Source organism: Elaeis guineensis, chromosome 3 (genome assembly GCF_000442705.2).
Source record: "Elaeis guineensis isolate ETL-2024a chromosome 3, EG11, whole genome shotgun sequence".
Lineage (NCBI taxonomy): Eukaryota > Viridiplantae > Streptophyta > Magnoliopsida > Arecales > Arecaceae > Elaeis > Elaeis guineensis.
This window is the reverse complement of record NC_025995.2, coordinates 118733210-118754783: the sequence shown is the minus strand read 5'-3', so window position 1 is coordinate 118754783 and position 21574 is coordinate 118733210. Positions and strand designations below refer to the sequence as shown.

The window sequence follows — 21574 nt, the reverse complement described above, 5'->3', positions numbered from 1 at the left end:
AACAAAAAAAACAGCTAATGATTACGTGCGTGGCATGTGATGATGATGGAACGCCCCAGATATCTACGTACCAAAAAATTAAAAACAAATATATCCTTAAGCCTTTCACGTTCACTCATTTTATGCTACATAGGATTGAGCACGGATCATGATGCGGTGTATAACATTGACCATTCATCGAATGATAGATGCCAGCAAATAATGCAAACACGCTATACGCTGTGCATACATGTGGCACATATTGTTTGTTGGCCGTTTATTCTGTGATGGACAGCTAGTATAGTATGGTACATCATGCGCACAACCGGCTCCATACAGGAGTATGTGTGGAGTAACCGTGAGAGTGCTCAAAATCCAGGATTAATTTCAGTGGTTGGTTAGAAATAGGCAGTCGATTAATGTGGCAACGGACCACTGAATATCTAATGTTCCTTTGTATCGGTGGCCCACTTTTGTCAATATTATATGTGATCTGTCCCATGTTACTATTGGTGAATATATTCTAGGAACTAGAACATTGGATGTCGGTCAAGTGGCTGATGATTTTAATGCTGAAACTGTAACTCGAATTCCTCTGGCGCAGGGTTTGTGGTTGGATCAACTTGTCTGGAGTCAAATTAACGATGCTGAGCTGGAGATCTCCATGAGGGTTGAACACTTCTGGTGGAAGTTTCCATAGAGAAAGATTCCTCTTAAGCTGGTGTTACACCGGAGGGGCAGTCTAGCAGTTGATGCTATTGCTTGTGATCTTGGTGATAGATGTATCGTAAATTGCGATCATGTTATTGTTTCTTGCGGATTTGCTGGCGAATGTTGGAACTTGTTGGCTAATGCACTTCATTTTGATTTTTTTCCTTCTATCTCTGTTGGCTCTAACGGGATACTTAGTTGACAATCGGAAGCAGAGGATGATCAGATCTATATATTCTTTTTTTGGTTGTGATGATCTAGCGTGCTTGGAAGCAGCAAGCGTTTCAGCAAGCTGCAGCAGGTCCTTCTCAAATAGTGAGGGAGTCCATGTGCTACATTACATTGCTGATGGGATGCATCACTTATGGGTAACTCACTCAAAGAACTGGGGTACTTCTAGTATCTCTATTTGGGGTGAATTGATGCCTCTGTACAAGGTTTTTCTGTTGCAACCGCCTTTGTCATTCATGATTCATTTCATTGCTTGGTATGAGCTGGTGGTCATTCGCTGCCCCATTTTCGGTAGTCTATGCAGATCGAATTAGCTGGGGCTTGGGTGGGTATTTTATTACCTGTAAATTTTTGTTGCGTAGGAGGTCTAATGTCAAGGTGATTCATCAACTGTAATTAATCTAGTGGCTTTCAAAATCATTTGTTCGTAGGGACGTTCGTAGTCCTCTGTTGCAACTTGCAAGATGTGTTGACCTGGAAGCAATCCTTCGATACCTTCCCTTGTTTTCCGTATCTAGCACGAGGGTAACCAAGCTGCGGATTAGGTGGCCAGGAAAACTTTGCATGATGTGCTTCACAAGTTCCCATGACTTTGCTCTCATATTATGGGCTGATGTTTCTGGTGTTTCGTACCCAACAATGTCGACAGGTGTTCATTGTTATTGTGTCCCAGTTCTCTGCAGGATGGATTACTTGTTCGCCAACTCTTGCTGGCAGTGTTTTGGCTGTGATTTCAGGAAGGACTGTACTGCTGTGTCTGCGATTGGATTTCTCTGCTGTGTTTTACTCCCATGCGTCTACTGGCCCGGGCTCTTTCCTGTCGGCCCTACAGGTTATTTTGCTGCTGAAACCCTCACTACAGGCTATGATATATTTTGCTCTCTTCACCTGCGCATTATGGCTCTTCTCTACCTCGCGCAGGCTGCAGATTCCCATCTTCAGGACGTTGTGATGTGGTCTTCACTTTTATCCTTACTTTTCGGTGAATGCAAGTCTTGTTGGATGGATCGTCTGCAGCTCTTGCTCCCTTTGTATCTCTCTTTTATCTTTTTGGTCCTGGACAAGGCCACAATTCAATCTTGCTCCTCTGTAGTTTTGCTGTATAGTTTTAACTTTTTCTTACATACCTGAACTTTAGTTTAGATTTTGCCTCCGCTATGTACCCTAAAAAATATTGTCAGACAGCATCATGCCGTTCCCAGCCTTCCCACATGATGCCAGAAACGGATCGCGCTGGTGTCCCATGTTGCTGAACCATCGTATTAATGGCACGACGCTGCAGAGTCTGAATACGGTGAAAGCATCTGACGTGACTGGAACTAGATGATGTAGGATGAGTCCATAGACCTTGGCAGTCCTCTTTTGCAGAAATTCTATGGGACTTCGAAGTGGTCCACCAGACATGATGGAGAAATTATTTGTTACGACCATTCTATTGTATATATCTTGAACTAATCAATAAAAAGTGAAAGCATCTGACGTGATTACAGCTAGATGATGTAGGATGAGTCCAGAGACCTTGGCAGACCTCTTTGTGCAGAAATTCTACGAGACTTGGAAGTGGTCCACCGGATACGATGGAGAAATTATTTGTTAAGACCATTCTATTGGATATATTTTAAATTAATTAATAAAAAATTATCATATTATTTAAGAAAATAATTTTTTTATTTAAAATAATAAAATTATCATCTGATCAATTATAATTAAGACCGATTTTTTTTCTTTTCAAAATTTTTAATAAAATTTGGATAACTATATATCATTTTTCTGTTATAAATGATGCGATAGTTTTTTATTGGTTTGTTCAAAATATATGTGATAGGGCAGTTCTAATCAATAATTTTTTTGGATTAACTTTTCTTTTCTTTCTCGATGAATAGGTATGGCGGGTCATTCGTGGCCAGCTTTTATTAAGAGACCCAGATAGATGTGCTTAGTTTGATATATCAGACTATAATCATTAATGATGCTCAAAGAGCATATATTCAACTAGAAGATATTTGTATTTATGGAGTTGGTATTTAAAAACAAATTATTTGTACATCAAAGTTGAAGGAATTTTTTTGTGACTGTTTTCTACCGACCGTGGCCCCGCAAGGCTCTCCTTGCAAGGTTAATATTTATCAAAATCAAACATCAGCTACACCTTTGTGTCACCTTTCAATTTAGCCTCTTTTTTTTTTCCGAATTGAAATGAAGTAAGTTACTTCCCTCAAATTTTATTGTTTATCTTAAAAAAAAACTTTTTTTTGTTTGGATCTGAGAGTGAAAAAAAAAAAAAAAAAAAACTCAGAGAGGAAGTTGGTCTTATCTCTGTTGCCGCATGGAGAAAAGAATTGCACGACTTCAAATCTTGCCGACTCAACTTCCATCTAAAGTCATGCTCATTTTTCATATGTCAATATTACCCAAAAGTATTTTTTTTTCCATTTTTTAAAATGGTAGAATCTATTATAAATGTACGCATTTTCTTATTTGGTTCCACCCAGATTTATTTGTCTCAGGAGAAGAGTATGTAATTAATTCATAATATAAACTCACAATTTAAGGCACAAGAACGGCTGCAACTGAGAGCCATTCCAAATAGCTGGGATAAACTACTTCTTCCCAATCGATCGACTCCTCTCCTTAGTCTTTTTCTGCGACATGATTTCATCTGGTTAATGAAATCAAGACCATTCATCTCGAAATATCACATGCATCAAACACTACATGAAAGGGTATCACAGCCACAGGAAGAATCATGTGCTATGGTATTCGCATAATCAAGAAGTTAATGCTAAATCCTTTGATGCTAATCCTTCCATTTGATTAGATGCATATTGCAACTTATGATGGATTAACAGAAATCTGCAGTTCAGTCACACGTGTCACACATGCAAAATGAAGTTTCGCTTGCCGTTTCATATTCACAAAACAAGGATATATAACGCTTTGGCGGTGGCAGCAACCAACTCTCACCTTTTCGGCAAAGAAATCCAGCTGAAGCTTCATCACAGTTATCTCATGGTATTTCTCGCCAAGCCAAGCTTTCAGTCTGATAATGCTATTTTTACTCGATCAATATCCTCTATGCTCAGATTGCATTGCAGAGTGCTGTGGAGCTCTCGATCGTTGCAATCAGAAACTATCAATTAACAACACATGGCATGTATGTCCTGATACGTGTGCTCATGAACCGTCTAGTTCGATAACCATCTATTTTCTGATGATAGTCATCGAGAACTGCACAGTATTTTACGGTATGGTTCGCACATGATGGAGGCTCTTTTCTCATGGTTTCCACGTGTGGAAACCCAACCTATGGTCGTTGGACTGGGTCGTAGCTTTTGCATGAAACAAGGATCCATTCACCTGCTTTGGCGAGAATCCACTGGATCACGCGCCACACAGCTCCAAAGCTCTCCAAACTCTGTCTTTTATCTATCTGCACGGGCCTGAAGGTGACCAGTGGATGGTGATCCTTGAATCCTTCTTTTGCGCGAAAGATGTACCCCGAACTCGCCATTGTCGGGAGATGGGTCCATCAATCGTTTTTTTCTCTTTTTAGTGATGATAAGGCAAGGTCCATCAAACAAACTCGCAACACCAAGGATCGTCTTGCGGCGATACCAACCAGACCCCAGACAATTTTAAAAAAAAAAAGAAAAGCCAAAACAATTAATGCGCATGCGTTGATATAATAATAAAAAAAAAGACGAAGGAGAAGAAAACCCCAAAAGGATGCGGGTGAATTGATACAGCTTGCCAGAGACCATGCACGATGCGCCTCGTGACTTGAAGAATTAATACCACCCACCAACCAAGCCTCTACCAACTTAGGCGGTGTAGGATTCACCGATTCCAAAGAGCTTCTTTCTTTCTTTTCTTCCTACGGTGCTTACCCTCTGAAACTATTTAAGTCAGGCTTGCATCCTCCGATGCCATATGCTACTAGAGTATCCAAGAGAAAAAGGAACAATGTTGGTGGTGGAAGGAGAGGAAGAGAGGAGGGCTTACAACGAGCCGGTAAGCCCGACCGGCCAATACTTCAATAGCTCGGTGCTGTCCATCTGCATCCTGGCGGTGTTCGAGTCCGATATTCCTATCGATGACTCCCCAACCATGTCGACACTGGAGAATTTGTTCTTGCCGGTGAACCCTCGTTTCTCCTCCATCATGGTACCTTCTCTGCTCTCTACCAGGCTAGACACCTATGCTGTTGACTATGTTCTTTCTGACTCTAGGGCTGTGTTAATTAATCTCTTCCAAGTTGTGTATAGGAGGCCAGTCAACTTGGCTACTATCCAGTCCCAAGTTGTTGACTAATTTTTCAAAAAATAGATGCTTGGTTTGCAGAATTTGATCTAGTAGATCTTTGAAGTGTGCAAGATGATACCTGGATGGGGACCCAGATGTTGGCATTAGTTTGGTTTCGAACAACCCTTCCTCAATTTGAACAGTATGATTAAAGTATGCAGCGTCTTGACTCTTGAGTCCAGGCAGATGGCTTGGCTAAAGCCCAAAAAGAGCCACCAATAAGATCTGTCCCTGTAGTCACTTGGGTTGGCTGCTAACATTGACATTTGCTAGTTTGCATTTTAGTGTCCATTTAAGTGTCATTGGCCCTGAAACTAGACATCTTGAAGCATTAATATATATATATATATATATATATATATATATATATATATATATATATATATATATATATGAAGGAAAATGAAACTTGGACGGTACAGATATAACAATTTGGACAGTACAGATATAGCAGTTCACGTTGGACATCTGCTTATAATACGGAAACCAGTATAAAAGCCATGTACTTCAGACCTGTGATTGGACGTAAGCTTTACAAAAGTTTGATATAAGAAAATGCATCTAAGCCTACCCAAAGTTCCGGAGCAAAGTTCCTAAACCAGGCTCTGGTATAAAGAGGGCTTTGTAGCTGGGAGCAGGTAGGTAGCTTGAATTAGGAAAATGGTGGGTTAATAGGTCTCTAATTCCATGTAATTATTATTTGGACCAGGTCCAATTGGATCACGCCAAATCCCACGGTGAATGACACGCCATGTTACCCCTTTTTTTCACCAATTCCTGATTGCGCGTTCATATGCTCCGAGATTTGTCCTGATTCACTTGGATCTGGTCAATGCAATAACTTCTCCACCATCCCAAGTTGGCATGCGAGGAAGCCGCGTGCCAGCGGCCCACTGCTAAGCTACTTAAATGTTTGAATCTGTACACAGGCACACTGACAGTGATAGTGTACCGCTTTTTTTTTTTTTTGAAATTAATGGAGGTCGGGAAATAAGCCACCAATCCTTTATTGATGAGAGATACGTACAGTGGAGATTAACTGCTATTTATTCTTTTTGGTAAATAAACTGCTAATTATTTTCGAAGTAACTGATAGAGAGAATCTTCCGGAAGTGGTACTACTAGAAAATAGGACGGTTAACTGTTATTAGTGAAAGAATGAGAGCGTGACACCAGCATGTGCCCCTTGCCAAGACATTTAATCATTGAGCTATTCCAATTAAAATACAATTAAGGTGTATCAACATTTCTTTCAAGAAATTTAGTTTTTTTTGGTACAGCTTTCAGAAATTTAGTTGGTAAAATCATTGGAGGTTGATGTCAATAACCTAGCTCTAATTTGTGCCCCCCATTCAATTGAATTGTACTTTCATCAATCTTATTTCTATCTAGACAAATAAATAAATAAATAAATAAATAATTTTTTTCATTATTTTATTTTTTATTAAAAAAATTCTCTCTCTTTTTTTTTTTTATTTACAAATCAACATTTTGAACCAGGTGCAAGATGAGCACGGGGTTCAACAGTGGAAGAGGGTCAAGGTCAAGCTGGAAGACCACGTTAAACTTCCTACCTTCCCCCCGGGCTTGGAATCATATGACCAATTCGTGCAGGATTACCTCTCAGAGATAGCAGTGGAGAAGCTCCCCCAAAGCCAGCCACTGTGGGACCTCCACATCATCAAGTATCCGACAAGCACCGCCGAAGGCACGATGGTGTTCAAGCTCCACCATGCACTGGGAGATGGCTTCTCCCTCATGGGAGCACTCTTCTCTTGCTTACAGAGAGCCGACGACCCTTCCCTCCCTCTCACCTTTCCTACTTCTCGAGAAAAAGCAATGAAGAAGAGTTTATGGGGGAGCATCCGTTGGAAAGTGCCTCGATTTCTCTCCATGTGTGCTAACACCGTCCAAGACGTAGGGTGGAGCCTTTGGAAGAGCAATTTGGCTGAGGACGACGTAACTCCGCTCAGGTCCGGCGCTCCGGCGGTGGAGTTTCGGCCGATCACCATCTCTTGCATCGAGTTCGCTCTTGATGACATAAGAAAGATCAAGGACAAAGTCGGAGGGGTAAGCTTAAGCTTTTAAATCTTGGAAAAATACACGAATAACACAAAAAAATCACTCAGCTGCCGTGGTGACTTGTTGGTTATTGTCCCCTTTCAATTGGGACAGTGGACTGGACAATCCAGCTAAGCAATGGGCCGCAGGGAAGCTGAGTGGCATTTTTGAGCAATTTTTTGAGTCACAAAACTGCTCTTGAATCTTCATATGCTTTGATTGTCATGTACTTAGGATTACCTAACATTCCTACAATATTGATTAATAAAAGATGTGACACATGGGTTTATTAGCCTAGCCGGTCCTAATTATCAATGGCTTAAGGTGTTGGGGATAAGTGTCACTAAAACTAGGTTTATCACGTGGGTTTATTAGCCAGGCCGATCCTCCTACCAACAACTTAAAGCTTTTGGGTTGCGAGTCTACGAAACCATACAAAGCCTACTCGGAGGGAAATTTCAGCAACGGGGCATATTGTAGTTTTTTTGTTGTTGTGCATTCTTGTCTTCATCAAGGAGAAAAAAGAACTTACATAGGTTTTAATTTTTTTTGGGGTCTATCAAGATCAGGCAACCCTCAAGACTGGTTGCAGAGGATTGCTAGTCTGATTTGGGATTTTTTTTTTTTCAAATTTGTGCATATTAAAAAATTGTTAAAAAAAAAATCATCTGTTCAATGTAAAAATGGGCAACTGATTGGAAGCTAGGCAACGTCTAACTAGCACCACCAACTTGGCCATATACAACACCAATCTCCAACTGCCACATCATCTCAACAAATAATTAAGAAATGATTTCATGGATGATCGATGGTGGTGCTTGAATGTGTATAGCTGATAAACTACGGAGAAATTGGATATATAAGGTCTTTTGATTGGACATCAATTGAGTGAGAGCATCTTATCTAATAAATGGATCTTAGCATGCATCATTTGTTCATATGAACATTCAAATAATAATAATAATAATAATAATAATAATAATAATAATAATAATAATAATAATAATAATAATAATAATAATAATAATAATAATAATAATAATAATAATAATCATATAGGTTTTTAAAATTAGTATACTCTAAGGGATGGATTGTGCTCCTCTCAGTATTAAGAGTGTATGTACTTCTCTCAAATTCATGATAATTAGGTCTTTTAATGGAAGATATACACTATTAATCATTATCTATATCACTAAAAATACTTAAAAATCAAATATCAAATATTTTAAGGATCTCTAGTCATCCATACATGAACATAAAAATGGATGGTTTTTATTATACCAATGTGCTTATATGATAAAGCATTTAAGTTGAGAATTCACTTTATTGTTCATGTTCTATCTATATAAAAATATATATAGAAAAAAAATTAATATATTTTAGTGCCTAGACAGTAACAAATGCAGTTTTGTATCAATTTAGTTATTCACTTTGCACCCACTTGATCTATACATTAGCAATCATCCAAGCATACGGGTTTTGGTTTGTGAAGATTTTTACGTGGCCTATAGATTATATTCAACAGGATGGGTCTTCAATTTAAATACTTTATTCTTGATTTTGAACTTGAGAGTAGTTACCCTTTCCTTTTGGAGGAGCAAAATCCATCTCTTTTATATTTATTTTTTTGTATAGTCATTTCTTCGAGCAAAATGGTAAAAAATAACACCATGGTTTCAAAGTTAAAACATATATGAAGAGAAAAAAAAAAGTAAGAAATAAAATAAAACGAAAGATAGGAAAATCAAAGTTACAAGAAGCCATGTAAAGAAGCTCAGGCCAATCCCTGCATAAATTAAGCAAGTATAAACCAAATTGAAAAGCTCAACCGGTCATGTTGTCACCTCATGTCTATTATTGTTGGCTTTAACTAGTTCGGGTGGAGTTGATTTCACAAGGTTTGAAAATTACTAAGTCAACAATCTAATTAATTAGCTCAATTTTGTATTCATAAAAAATTAAAATTTTAAGAAAGTTAAATGTGCAAAGACAACTTGCACTTTGTTATTATTAATATTCCGATTAAATGTTCTTTTCTGCATCTGTTAGCTTGATGTCTAACATAGAACTTTTAGTAGACCGTGAATGATGTGATCAGTGGAGTAATATTTTATGGGACCCAATTGTACATGCAAGCCGTGGGTCAGGGTCAAGGTAGGAGTGCTGCCCAAGTGACGGCCTTGGTATTGCTAAACACTCGAATCATCGCCAGCTACCAGACCGTAGAAGAGATGACGAAAACTAATGCCAAGTCTCGGTGGGGGAACCAGTTTGCCTTCCTCCATGTCTCCATCCCAATGTGTAAGAACGCCGACAAGGCCGATCCGCTCTACTTCATCCGAAAAGCGAGGAAGATCATCAAGGCAAAACGAAGCTCGCTTGCTGTCTATCTCACCGGCAGATTGCTCGAGATGCTAAGAAAACTCAAAGGCCCAGAGGTATGACTTATCGTTACAAAATTCTTCAATAAATTGGTGCGTTAATGTGGTAAAAATATTTGCCAATTTTGGCAATTTCTTTCCAAAAATAATGGTTACACCAATCCAAGTGCAAAAAACTATTGAACATGTAGGAAAAATATGAAGAAGTAGATTTTGTAGAGAAACTTAATATTGGCTGCAGAGGAGATGATTATATGCATAGGACTCAAGACTATTTATAAATATTATGAGATGTAGGACATTAAATTAAAAAATAAAATTCTAAAAGACATTGAAACACTCTAGGCATCCCACATAAATTAGTACACTTCGAAAAATTCTAAGAGACACTTGGACTTGACTTTTGGACTTCTAGAATATTCAGAATTTTCTCTTATATTTCTGCAAATTCATCATATTCCAATACTCCTCCATGATGAATTTGCTGGTGACTCCAAGTAAAGATCTTAGAACTTTAAATCTCTTTCTTGGCAGGGACTTTGTAGATATATCAGCAAGTTGGTTCTTAGACGTGCAATAGACAATCTCAACTTCTATAGAAGACTCCACTTTCTGAATAAAATGATACTTGACTTTCATATGCTTCGTTCTTCCATGATGAACAGGATTCTTGACAATTGTAATTGCTGATTGTCACATTGTATTTTAGTAGCCTCTACTTGTTGTATGCCTATATCTGCTAAAATTTTTCTTAGCCAAATAGCTTGATTCACAGCACCAGCAGCAGCTATATATTCAGCTTCAGTTATAGATTGAGCTACTGTTTCTTACTTCTTAGAGTTCTATAAAAACACTTCCGATCCCAGTAAAAAAACATATCCTGAAGTACTTTTCATGTCATCAATATTTCTAGTCCAGTCACTATCGGTGTATCCAATTAAACATACTGCATCACTAGCTTTAAAGAAAATTCTATAATCTAAGGATTCTCTTAGGTACCTTAATATCTGTTTTGCTGCTTCAAAATATGCTTGACTAGGTGATTGCATAAATCTAGATAATAAACTTGCTGGAAACATTAAGTCTGATCTAGTAGAAGTTAGGCAGAGTAGACTACCTACCATACTTCAGTATACCTTCTCTTTTGCTTTCTTTTCTCCAACATTTTTGGATAGATTTTCATTAGCCTCTAATGGTGTAGCAGTTGCTTTACATTGTCCCATGTAGAACTTCTTCAATAAATCTTCTGCATATTTCTTTTAGGAAATAAAAATTTTCTTCTCAGATTGAGAAATTTCTATGTCAAGAAAATGATTCATGACTCCAAGATCTGTCATCTTAAAAATTTTCTTCACATCATCTTTGAATGTTTGGATCTTTTCCTGATCACCTCTTGTGATAAGTAGATCATCAACATATAGAGATAAAATTATGATCCCAAAATGAGAGGAAAAGGTCCGGCCGAAACAGAGCAAAACAGGATTCACTATTTTCAAAGATTTTCCGACGATCCTGACGGCCGGCGAGGAGTTTAAAAATATGGGAAGAAAGAGAAGAGGGAGAGGAAGAAAGATTGAACCCTTACCTGAACTCCGGGGGCTTCTTTGACCTTCAATTTTTGGCGAACACGAGAAGAGGCTGCTGCGGCTTCTTCGGAGAAAAAGAGAGAAATCGGGCTCGAAGATCACCGGTGGAGGGTCTTGAGAGAGGGAGAGGCTTATTTATAGGGGATCCTAGAGTTCTAAAAGGCCTAGAGTTCTTCTCCGATCGGGATTCATCGGAGAAAAAGACTCCTTTCAGGAGTCCTCCTTCCATCCCTTTTTTTTTTTTTTTATATCTGGGTTATTATATTCTCCCCTCCTTAAAATAATTTCGTCCTCGAAATTAAGTTATATTGTTCTAGATACCTATTTCAAAGTATACATTCTTCATGTCATTCTCAAGCTTATAATAATATCTTATATATTATTTATTTCTCATGATCTTGTTATAACAAAAATTATTTGAAATTTCAAACTCATCCCTTCTTATTGATTTCTCAACTTTTTGAAGAACTGTAACATTTTAGACTTGTATTAATATACCACCGTTATTTGTCTAATACATTTCACTCGAAATTCATAATTATCTCAGACTACCCTTGATAGAAAATAAATAAAGGTCAAACATCGGGCGCTCTTCACAATCATCGATTTCTTTCTTCTCTTGACCTTCCAACAAATTTTATATGTAATCTCTCATCTTAAGAAAAATCTCAATCTTCTATATCAGTATGAGTAATAATATTAAATTTAAAAAAAATGAGATCTATGTCAGGATATTCTAAGTTTGAACTAATATCAGAACTATCAAGCTGTTAATAAACTTGAGATATCTAAAACTTTTTGGCATTATCTACAATGAAGTAACCTACTAACAAAATTATCCGACTATGATCAGATTAAAAATCATTCCTTATTTACAACTAATGTATTCCATAATATCTTCAGAATCAAAGAATTAATATTTCTAATCAAATTAACCCACCATGCTTTTGCTGCGCACTCTGATATTAATTTATCAAATTATTTAAGTCTATCAAAGATAAAAATATCCTTATATGTTAGATCAATCCAGGATAGATCTAACCTTCAAATTTCATATAGAACTTAGGGCAAAACCTTAAGTTTCTTTATCTTTACTACTTTTGGGTATAGCATATTAAATCTTGATCCACTTTCTATGTTTGAAATCATTGCATAAGTTTCATCACTTTTCAAAAAATCCGACATGTCTAGAATTAATTGGAGTTAATCTTAAATTTACCTTACAATCATTTAGATAATTTCTAAATTAATCTTTCTTTTTAAAAGAATTAATTCTAACTTGACAACTAAAAGAACTCAAGCCAACATCCTTAAATAGAATCAACTTGATTATTTCTTATAGAGCTCTCTTCATCACAACCCTTAATATTAATCGATAAATCCATAGAAAATCTTGTCCCTTGTATAAGTCATTCAAAATTTAACACTAGCAAGATGTCTTAATTTAATTTAAAAATCTGAACTTTGACTTGAATGATTAATACACTTCACCATCTTCAATAATCACAAAAAAAATCTAATCCAAAGATAGTAATATGAATTATTAAAAAGATTTCATCATAACCTGTATATCATTCTCTGACACAATAAATTTTCTTCTTTAATTTAACAATAATATCAAAATACTTTTGAACCACTTAGAAGAGTAAGCTTTTGACTTGAAATTCAATGCAACTTGAAAGATCAAGGAATCATATTCAGAATATGATATTTTGAGTAATCAAAAAATTTCATCAAGATGTGTATCTCATATTCTCATAATAAAATTCAAGTATATTTTTCATTTAAAATTGAGTTTCATATATGATCCTCTTGTAGGTTCAATACTCAAAAATATTTTTCTCTCATATGATGAAATTTCTTCTTAGACCATACCCTAATTAACTTTCTTTCGATAAGTCCAAAATTCATAATGCTCAGTCAATTATCATCGAAATTAGAAAAAGTATCATGATCTTCGATCATATAAGTTTTACATTCCAAAATCATCTAGTATACTCAACATAACTTATCAATACCTCCCACTTCATTCTAAGGTCAACTCTTTTCATACTTAGGTCAACCTTACTAATTAAAATCTAAGATATAACTCGTCAATTCTATTATAAATATCATATACCACTTATACATAAAGTTTCATCTTAATATCTATTGATTCGAAATCTAATTACTGAATCATTTATTTTATGTCTGTCATATTCCTTATGATCATAACCTAAGTTTAAATATCATTAAAATCATAATTTTAAATAATTATAATCTTAAGCTTAAATATCACTTAAATCATATTCTCTAATGATCATAACCTAAATTGTAATATCATTCTATCATACCTTTAATAATCATAATCTTAAACTCTGATTTTATCAATCATACTCTATTGATTATAATCTCAAGTTTTGATATCACTTATATGACAATCCCTAGTGATCTTAAACTTGGGCTCTAGTACTGTTCTGTCATATCCTAATCACTGGTATCATTTGCTCCAAATAAACGTAACCTAAGCTCTAAGCTCGGATGCCACTCCGTCACATCCTACATAAAGTTTTAATATCACTTCATAATCTTAGTGATCTTAAACCTAAGCTCTGATATTATTCTGTCATATTCCAATCACTTATATTATAATCCCTAATGATCCTAACCTATGCTCTGATACCATTCTGTCACGCCCCGAACCCAACACCCGGGTAGGATACGTGATGGCCGCACACTCCTTAGAGCAAGCCCTAAAGAATATGCAAGGCCAAAATAAATATTACAACCTTAACATCCATAACAATTAATTTCAAATATAATTCATAAAACCTTGCATAATTACAACTTAAATTTCTTCAATTCTCTGATCAGATACTATGACACTATATTTATCCTTCTGCTCACCCGTAAATCCAAGCCATAGCCAATCTAAGTCATCCTGTAACTCTGAGAAGAAAAAAGAAAGATGAAGGGGTGTGAGCTTTACAGCCCAGTAAGAATTTTCATATCACACTGATATAGTAATATAGTCTGAAAATAAGGATAAGCAATAAAATATAAAATCTCATGTTCAATGTCCAAAATAATGCAAACATTCATAAATTTTCTGTCTTGTCAAAATAGATGCATCATCATATGTTAACAGATAAAACACTTTTGTTCAACAATTATTTCATGTCTTATCTTTCATTTCTCCTTTCATAATCACATGATTTTTAACCTTTTCTTTCTGGTTCTGGACTATCCAATTCTATACCTCAGTCATCATTCGGATCGAATCCATTTAAAAAGTCTTTCAAGACTATCCCAGGATGAGCTCCTGACCGGCTGTCCCACGTACCAAAGCCCGGAGAGGCTGTCCCAGGCATAAGCTCCTGGCGGGCTGTCCCAGACATGAGCTCCTGGCCGGCTGATCCACCGTAAGCCAGTGGGGGCTGTCCCAGGCATAAGCTCCTGGCGGGCTGTTCCACATGACAAGACTAATCCAAACCATATATCTCTTTCTTTTCATTTAATCATTATGCGTTGATTTCATCAAATCAATTCTGACTTGCATTATGATCAATTCAGATATGTCATATCCATATAATCATGCCATCAATCTCTGATACATATATATTGACATAACATACTCATGCTCAAAATCAAATAACAGTATCTCAGGTATAATAAATTCATCGATCTCAAATCCGACGATGCAAAAACCAACGATGCAAGACCAATAGTAAAATAGCATATATATAATAGTGATCATGTACAGGGATTCTTACCTTTATCGGTGACTGATCCAAACACAGAAATCAATGTTCTTTTTTGATTTATGAATTTCTTTAACAAAATATTCCACTCGATATCATTTGCAGATGATCATCTCTTCGTAACCCTGATCAATATAAAAATCACATATGGAGAAAATTACCGATAATCGACCTGATAATACAAATCTAGGATCTCTCTTAGGATTAACCAAAATTAGGATTTACCTAAGTATCTGGATCCTCCACTGATCCATAAGACTTCTAGAGAAAGAAAATTCATGAAGAGAGAGAAAATTTTAGAGAGAGAAAGTAGAGAGAGAAAGTGGAGAGAGAAATCTTCATATCCTTCCGATGAGGCACTCATGATCGAGATCATCAGAGGTCCTATCAGAGTGACTCAATATGAATCAAGTGTTACAAATTTCGAATAGGATCAAACTGGGATCAGATCTCCGCATGAATTTCGGAGCAATCTCAAATCATCTTATTTTCATCTTCAAATTTATTCTAGGGTTCATGATGCAATCAGAGAAGAAGAAAAGATTCTAGAGAGATAAAATCCGTAAAGAGAGAGAAAAGTCTAGAGAGAGAATCTAGAGAGAGAAAATATAGAGAGAGAAGGTAGAGAGAGGAGAGAGAGAAAATTTTTCTCTCTTCTTCTTCTTTTTATTTTATTTTATTTTATTTTTATTTTTATTTTATTTCTTTTTATTTTTCCTTTTTCTTTTCTTTTCCTTTTTCCTTTTTTTTTCTTTTCTTTTTCTTTTTCCTTTTTCTTTTCTTTTCTTTTCTTCTTCTTCTTCTTCCTTTTTCTTTTCTTCCCGCGGCCTCCCTTGGCTGAAACAGGGGAGGACCGTGAGGTCCCCCCCCTCGGTGGCTCGGGCTCCGACGGGGTGGCGGCCTGGCCGGAGATCCAACAACGGCCGGCGATGGGGTTCGGCCGGCGGCTCTTTTTTTTTTTTCAAAAAACAGGGGATCCGTCCCCTTTCTTCATGAACTCCGACCATTGGCCGGTCGCCAGCGGCCAAGGCTTTCAGAGAAGGAAGAGAGATATATGGGAGTCCGGTCTCGGGGATGGGACGCCGCAACCGGCGGCGCCGGTGGCCGAAAAAGAGAGGAAAAGGTCCGGCCGAAACAGAGCAAAATAGGATTCACTATTTTCAAGGATTTTCCGACGATCCTGACGGCCGGCGAGGAGTTTAAAAATATGGGAAGAAAGAGAAGAGGGAGAGGAAGAAAGATTGAACCCTTACCTGAACTTCGGGGGCTTCTTTGACCTTCAATTTCCGACGAACACGAGAAGAGGCTGCCGCGGCTTCTTCGGAGAAAAGGAGAGAAATCAGGCTCGAAGATCACCGGTGGAGGGTCTTGAGAGAGGGAGAGGCTTATTTATAGGGGATCCTAGAGTTCTTCTCCGATCAGGATTCATCGGAGAAGAAGACTCCTTTCGGGAGTCCTCCTTCCGTCCCTTTTTTTTTTTTTTTTTAATCTGGGTTATTACACAAACTTATCAGTGAGACTGATAAGAGTCTTCTCAACTAGCTTTTGTTCTTTGATCTCCTCTCTATAGAGCCATAACTGGTTCACAAGTTCAAGAAGCCTAGAAGAATAATCTTTGATGGATTTTGATTCTTTAATCTTCGAATTCTCAAACTCCCTCTTAAGCATTTGAAGCCTTATGGTCTTGACCTTTTCAGAATCTTGAAACTCAGTTTGAAGAATCTCCTATGCTTGCTTTGCAGTTGTAGCATCAATAATTCTTGAGAAAATAGCCTTAGATACAGCAGAGTGTATGAGAGTTAAAGCTCCGAAATTTCTTATAGATGCCTCTTTTTGTTGCTTTTGTTGAGCTGCAGTTAGCTTAGATATTGCAATTGCAGTGAAGCCATCTTCAACAATATCCCACAAATCATATGCTAATAGATAAGACTTCATCTTGACAGGCCATACATCATAGCCTTCTCCCGAAAATGTAGGTGGTGGTGGAAGTGAAAAACTAGAAGAAGCCATACTTCTTCTATGACGGTAAACAAGTAACTTTTGGTTTTGTATCTTGAAGGAATGGTGTAGCAAAGGCTATCAAGAATTGACAAAAGCTCTGATACCACTGTTGAACATGTAGGAAAAATATTAAGAAGTATATTTTGTAGAGAAACTTAATGTTGACTGCAGAGGAGATGATTACATGCATAGGACTCAAGACTATTTATAGACATGATGAGATGTAGGACATTAAATTAAAAAACAGAGTTTTAAAAGACATTGAAGCACTTTAGGCATCACACATAAATTCTAAGAGTCACTTAGAAGAATTCCAAGAGACACACATGGACTTGACTTTTTGACTTCTAGAATATCCAGAATTTTCTCTTATATTTCTGTAAATTCTTGATATTCTAATGAAAATAGTCTTGTTGGTGTTCAAAAATAGTAGTTGGACATGACTCATGTAAATTTTTTTTTTTTTGAAAGTTTTAGTTAATCTAAAACAAAACTAGCTAATTTTGGTTCATGTTACCTAGTAGTTGGCAAGTAAGAAGCAAAACAGAAATGCATTATAAATGACAGCTTACCTGATCTCTAAGAAGCATTGTTGTTTGCTGCTTCTATGCAGTAACTGCATGCATTTTTCGATCATTTAAGATGTCAAGACAAAACCATCTGTTTTTAATCACTCATATCATATGTTCTTTCGATATCGACATCAAAAAACTGGTTAGATGTTTAGGATGTAAGTCAATATTGGACAACCATTTTTTTTTTTTTTGGAGGAGAACGGGAGGATTATCCATCCGGTAATGTCGCTAAAAGATATTAAGTAATGTTGGACCACTTAAAGTATAATAATGAATTAAGATGATACAAAACATAGAGATACTACCAAATGTTAGGTCAGAGGGCACAGTTCGTTGAAGACATGGAGAGGAAGCTCTTTTTTCTTTTTCTTTTCCTTTTTTTTTTTTTTTTAAGTGTATGGGTATCTACCATCATTCATCCTCTCCATTATTCAAATCCCTCAGTATTGTGAGAGCTAGTTTTGGTCCGCCTAAGGAGCCCAACCTTCGGCCCAGGTAGAATGGTGCAGTTAGAACCTCTCTTGAGTCTTAAAAGAAAAAAAAATCAAAATGAAAAAAAGAAAAAACATATTGATGTGCTAGACCGGATGAGTGATGGAGGCATGTGCATGATATAGATCATGACATGCTTCTTCCATATCATCATAACATTGAAAGATTAATTATTTTGAATATTTATTTCTTTAATATGAAAAACTTTTTGAAAAAAAAAATACAAATAATGATTTGAAGTGATCAGATGTAAATTATTTTGTCCTGCTCATTAATGCTCTTTTTAGGTCAGGGGGATGTTTCTTTCTTGATCTATTAACATATTGGATAATCCTTCTGCATGTATTGTGTAATTTTACTATAAATTGCTTTGGTTTTTCTCCAATAGCTCATGAATTATTTTTATTGAATTGATAGACATTTTTCATATTATTTTTGTTCTAACTTCGATGAAGGAAGAAAGTAACATGAATTATAACAACTATTTGTTGGAGCCTTTTTTTTGGGAAATAGCAACAGATAATGGAAAGAAAAAACCCACTATGTGTTTTTGCATGTATAGCCCTCATCATCATTTTGTGCTCAAATGCATGACAGTGATTTAGATATTCAATTTGTTAATTATGCCAAACTTTGTTTTCTTTACTAATGTGTTTGCTTTCTTTTACTCATCAATGCTCCTTTCAGATGAATGTGAGTTGTCTTTCTCAATTTACTAATGTATTGGATAATCCTTTATACATTTATGTAATTTTAATATAAATTGCTTTGGTTTTTCCCCAATAGCTCATCAAGATTCATTAGAACTCTCTTTATTAAATTAACAATATTTCTGTATACAGTTCACATCCAACTCTCATAATCATTTTATACTCAAATGCAGCAGTTAACAGCAACTTAGTTGTAGGTAACTCATAGGTCAAGCCTTAGAGATGTTTCACCACTTTTCACCTAGCAAAAGATTAAAAGTATGAAAATTTTGACCCTCCAAACAATCTTAAAAATTTACCCTTATTTTGGTTAAAGAAACTACAAAAGTAGCAAACTCTGCAGCACAACCGGCAAACATAGTCCATCTAAATTGAAGATTGACTAAAGTTACAACATTCACTAGAGTAACCATCAACTGATTTTGCCAAATTTACGTATAGAGCATGAGCAAATATGCAACAAAAACATTGTTCCACTGCATGACTGGATGCAGGGGCTTTAAGGTCTATGCTCGAGCATGTCGTCAGTAATGCTAATACAAGTGCGTAACTAAATGTTAACAAGAGTCACACATGTATCTCAAGCTCAACATGTACGTACTGCACTTGACCTCATAGTGAAAGCGAGTCCATATTGTTGCTCGGCAGCAAAATATAGCACCAAGCCAATCTCGATCAACGGGCTATGTCGACCATCAGCTTTCCCCCAAAACTCAAGACATGCCGATATATGTTGGTGCTACAACCAAGTGGCACCCATCCGGATATGAGAAACAACTCGAACTTTCATCCCGTACATTCTTGTAATCCTTTGTTCCAATAAAATTTGGGTGGTAGTTCTCCGCTACTTCCCTTTTTATCAACAAATTAAAAAAAAAAAAGTGAAACAAATCGAACTAGTAGCTGGAATCTAATCATGATATTGACTTACTTTCTATGAGAATATGATTGCACCAACTAATGCAGTGTCTCTTTTGTTTTCCTTAGGCTGCTGCTTTGTACATACATACAACACTAAGGAAAACAACCATGACGATCTCGAACTTGACCGGACCAATTGAGCAAATGATCATTGCTGGACATCCAGTTAGGAGTTTCCATTTTATGGTAGTCGGAGTCCCACAGGTAATTTATAATCACAAGAGTTCAATGTTATGTTAATGAATCATTTGTTATCAGCTTCTTGGTTCTCATGGCTAGTGATTGGAACTCACGAACTTGCTTGTAGAGCCTTACCATATCTGTCATAAGCTACGCGGGCAAGTTGAAGGTGGCTATGGGAGGAGAGAGAGGCTTCATAGATTCGGAGCTTTTGATCTTAAACCTGAAGAAGTCGTTTGAGAGGATCTTTGAAGCAGCAATGGGCAAGAGAACTTAAACAGGCTTTTCTACAGATAGAACAGATCTTTACAATTGCCGCTTCGAGATTAATTAATGGTTGCTTGATTCTTCAATCACTGATGAGAGGATTAAACAGAATTGTGCAGAAAGAAATAAGCATCAAGGCTGATTCCTGGTGTAACACCCTACATTTTAACACCCAGAAACTTTCCTGTGCGCGGATCTTGATATGTCAATGAACGGCAGATGGGTGACCGTGACAATTTATTTTTGATTCCAACATTATATCTCCAGTGGGATGGTTGTAAAATGCACAGTGCAACACGAATATTCGATCTACCCTGAACAATAATTTATCGTTCTCAATTCTGAGTTCAAAGAAAAAGCTCATCCTAGTGCCTGTTAGGATATTGAGATTTCTCTGTCACAAATCTTGATGCACTGATGATCATGTGCACAAATCTGAATGTGATATTGCAATCTAGAGTGCCTAGATTTGCCCAGCAGGATGAACCGAGTACCCAGCCAGCAGGCCTACCGGACTTTTATGAGGTAATATTTTGAACGCATCTACCTACTACCATACGAAAGAAAGGGTGGTAGAGCACCAATGCCATGATTAAATTGTATTTAGATTATTCTTTGGGATGGACCACTCAAGATTTAAGTATTTATAGAAACTCCAGTAGGTACGTAAATGAGTGTGACCACTAAAAACAAGTCTAAATTTTTCCCACCGTGAGCCCTAATTCTATTCATCTGCATGCTTCCACCACCTCTCGCATGCGGTACACATGCAAAGATATGTTCACAAGAATTCTGAAGCTAGCTACTACGAGGCCTACTTTTTTTTATTACGATTCAAAATTATATTTCCCTTTGGTGTGCCAAAAAAATTCTTAGCATGATATTCTACATTGAAAGACAGAAATATTATTACAGTGTTCAGTCTCAAAACATAAAACTTACATCAAATAAGGAGATTCAATGTTGTTGTGACCAACGTCAAATGACATCTAAAATGATGCAAGTTTAAAATAAAAAACCATCGGGAAAAGGTGTAGATCCTTTATTACCTGAGGCTATAGGAGCTTCCTGCCTGTAGGTGAATCCGCCAGAATAAATTGATGAGGCCCATCAATTTATTCGGCTATAGGAGCTTCCTGCCTGTAGATCCTTTGCTGGAGTTGCCTAGGATGGTATGCTCGGATGATTTACACATCACCCATCTCAGAGATGGATGTCTATCACCCATCTCTCAACTCACACCATCTTTTGGCAACTCCAGCATGGCATCGCTATCTAGCATACTTATAAGAGATGGGTAATCATAACCATCCATTTCCAGAATATATAGGCCGGTGATGAATTATCCAAGTATGCATCATTCTTTGTGATGCAGAAGACGTTCCGCAAAAGATCTGAATTTGTTAGAAAATGGTAGCTGCCATCACACCGTCCACC

At 36.7% G+C, this 21574-nt stretch overlaps 1 protein-coding gene across 1 annotated transcript; it reads left to right on the top strand.

Annotated features, from left to right (window-relative positions):
- Positions 1-4802: 4802 nt before the first annotated feature.
- LOC105037845 (wax ester synthase/diacylglycerol acyltransferase 11) lies at positions 4803-20287 on the top strand. Its single transcript, XM_073253309.1, has 5 exons — positions 4803-5085; positions 6724-7293; positions 9363-9722; positions 19757-19894; positions 19998-20287. Exons 1-5 carry the CDS (start codon positions 4852-4854, stop codon positions 20145-20147), a joined length of 1452 nt encoding a protein of 483 aa, XP_073109410.1. The 5' UTR covers positions 4803-4851; the 3' UTR covers positions 20148-20287.
- The last annotated feature ends 1287 nt before the right edge of the window (positions 20288-21574 follow it).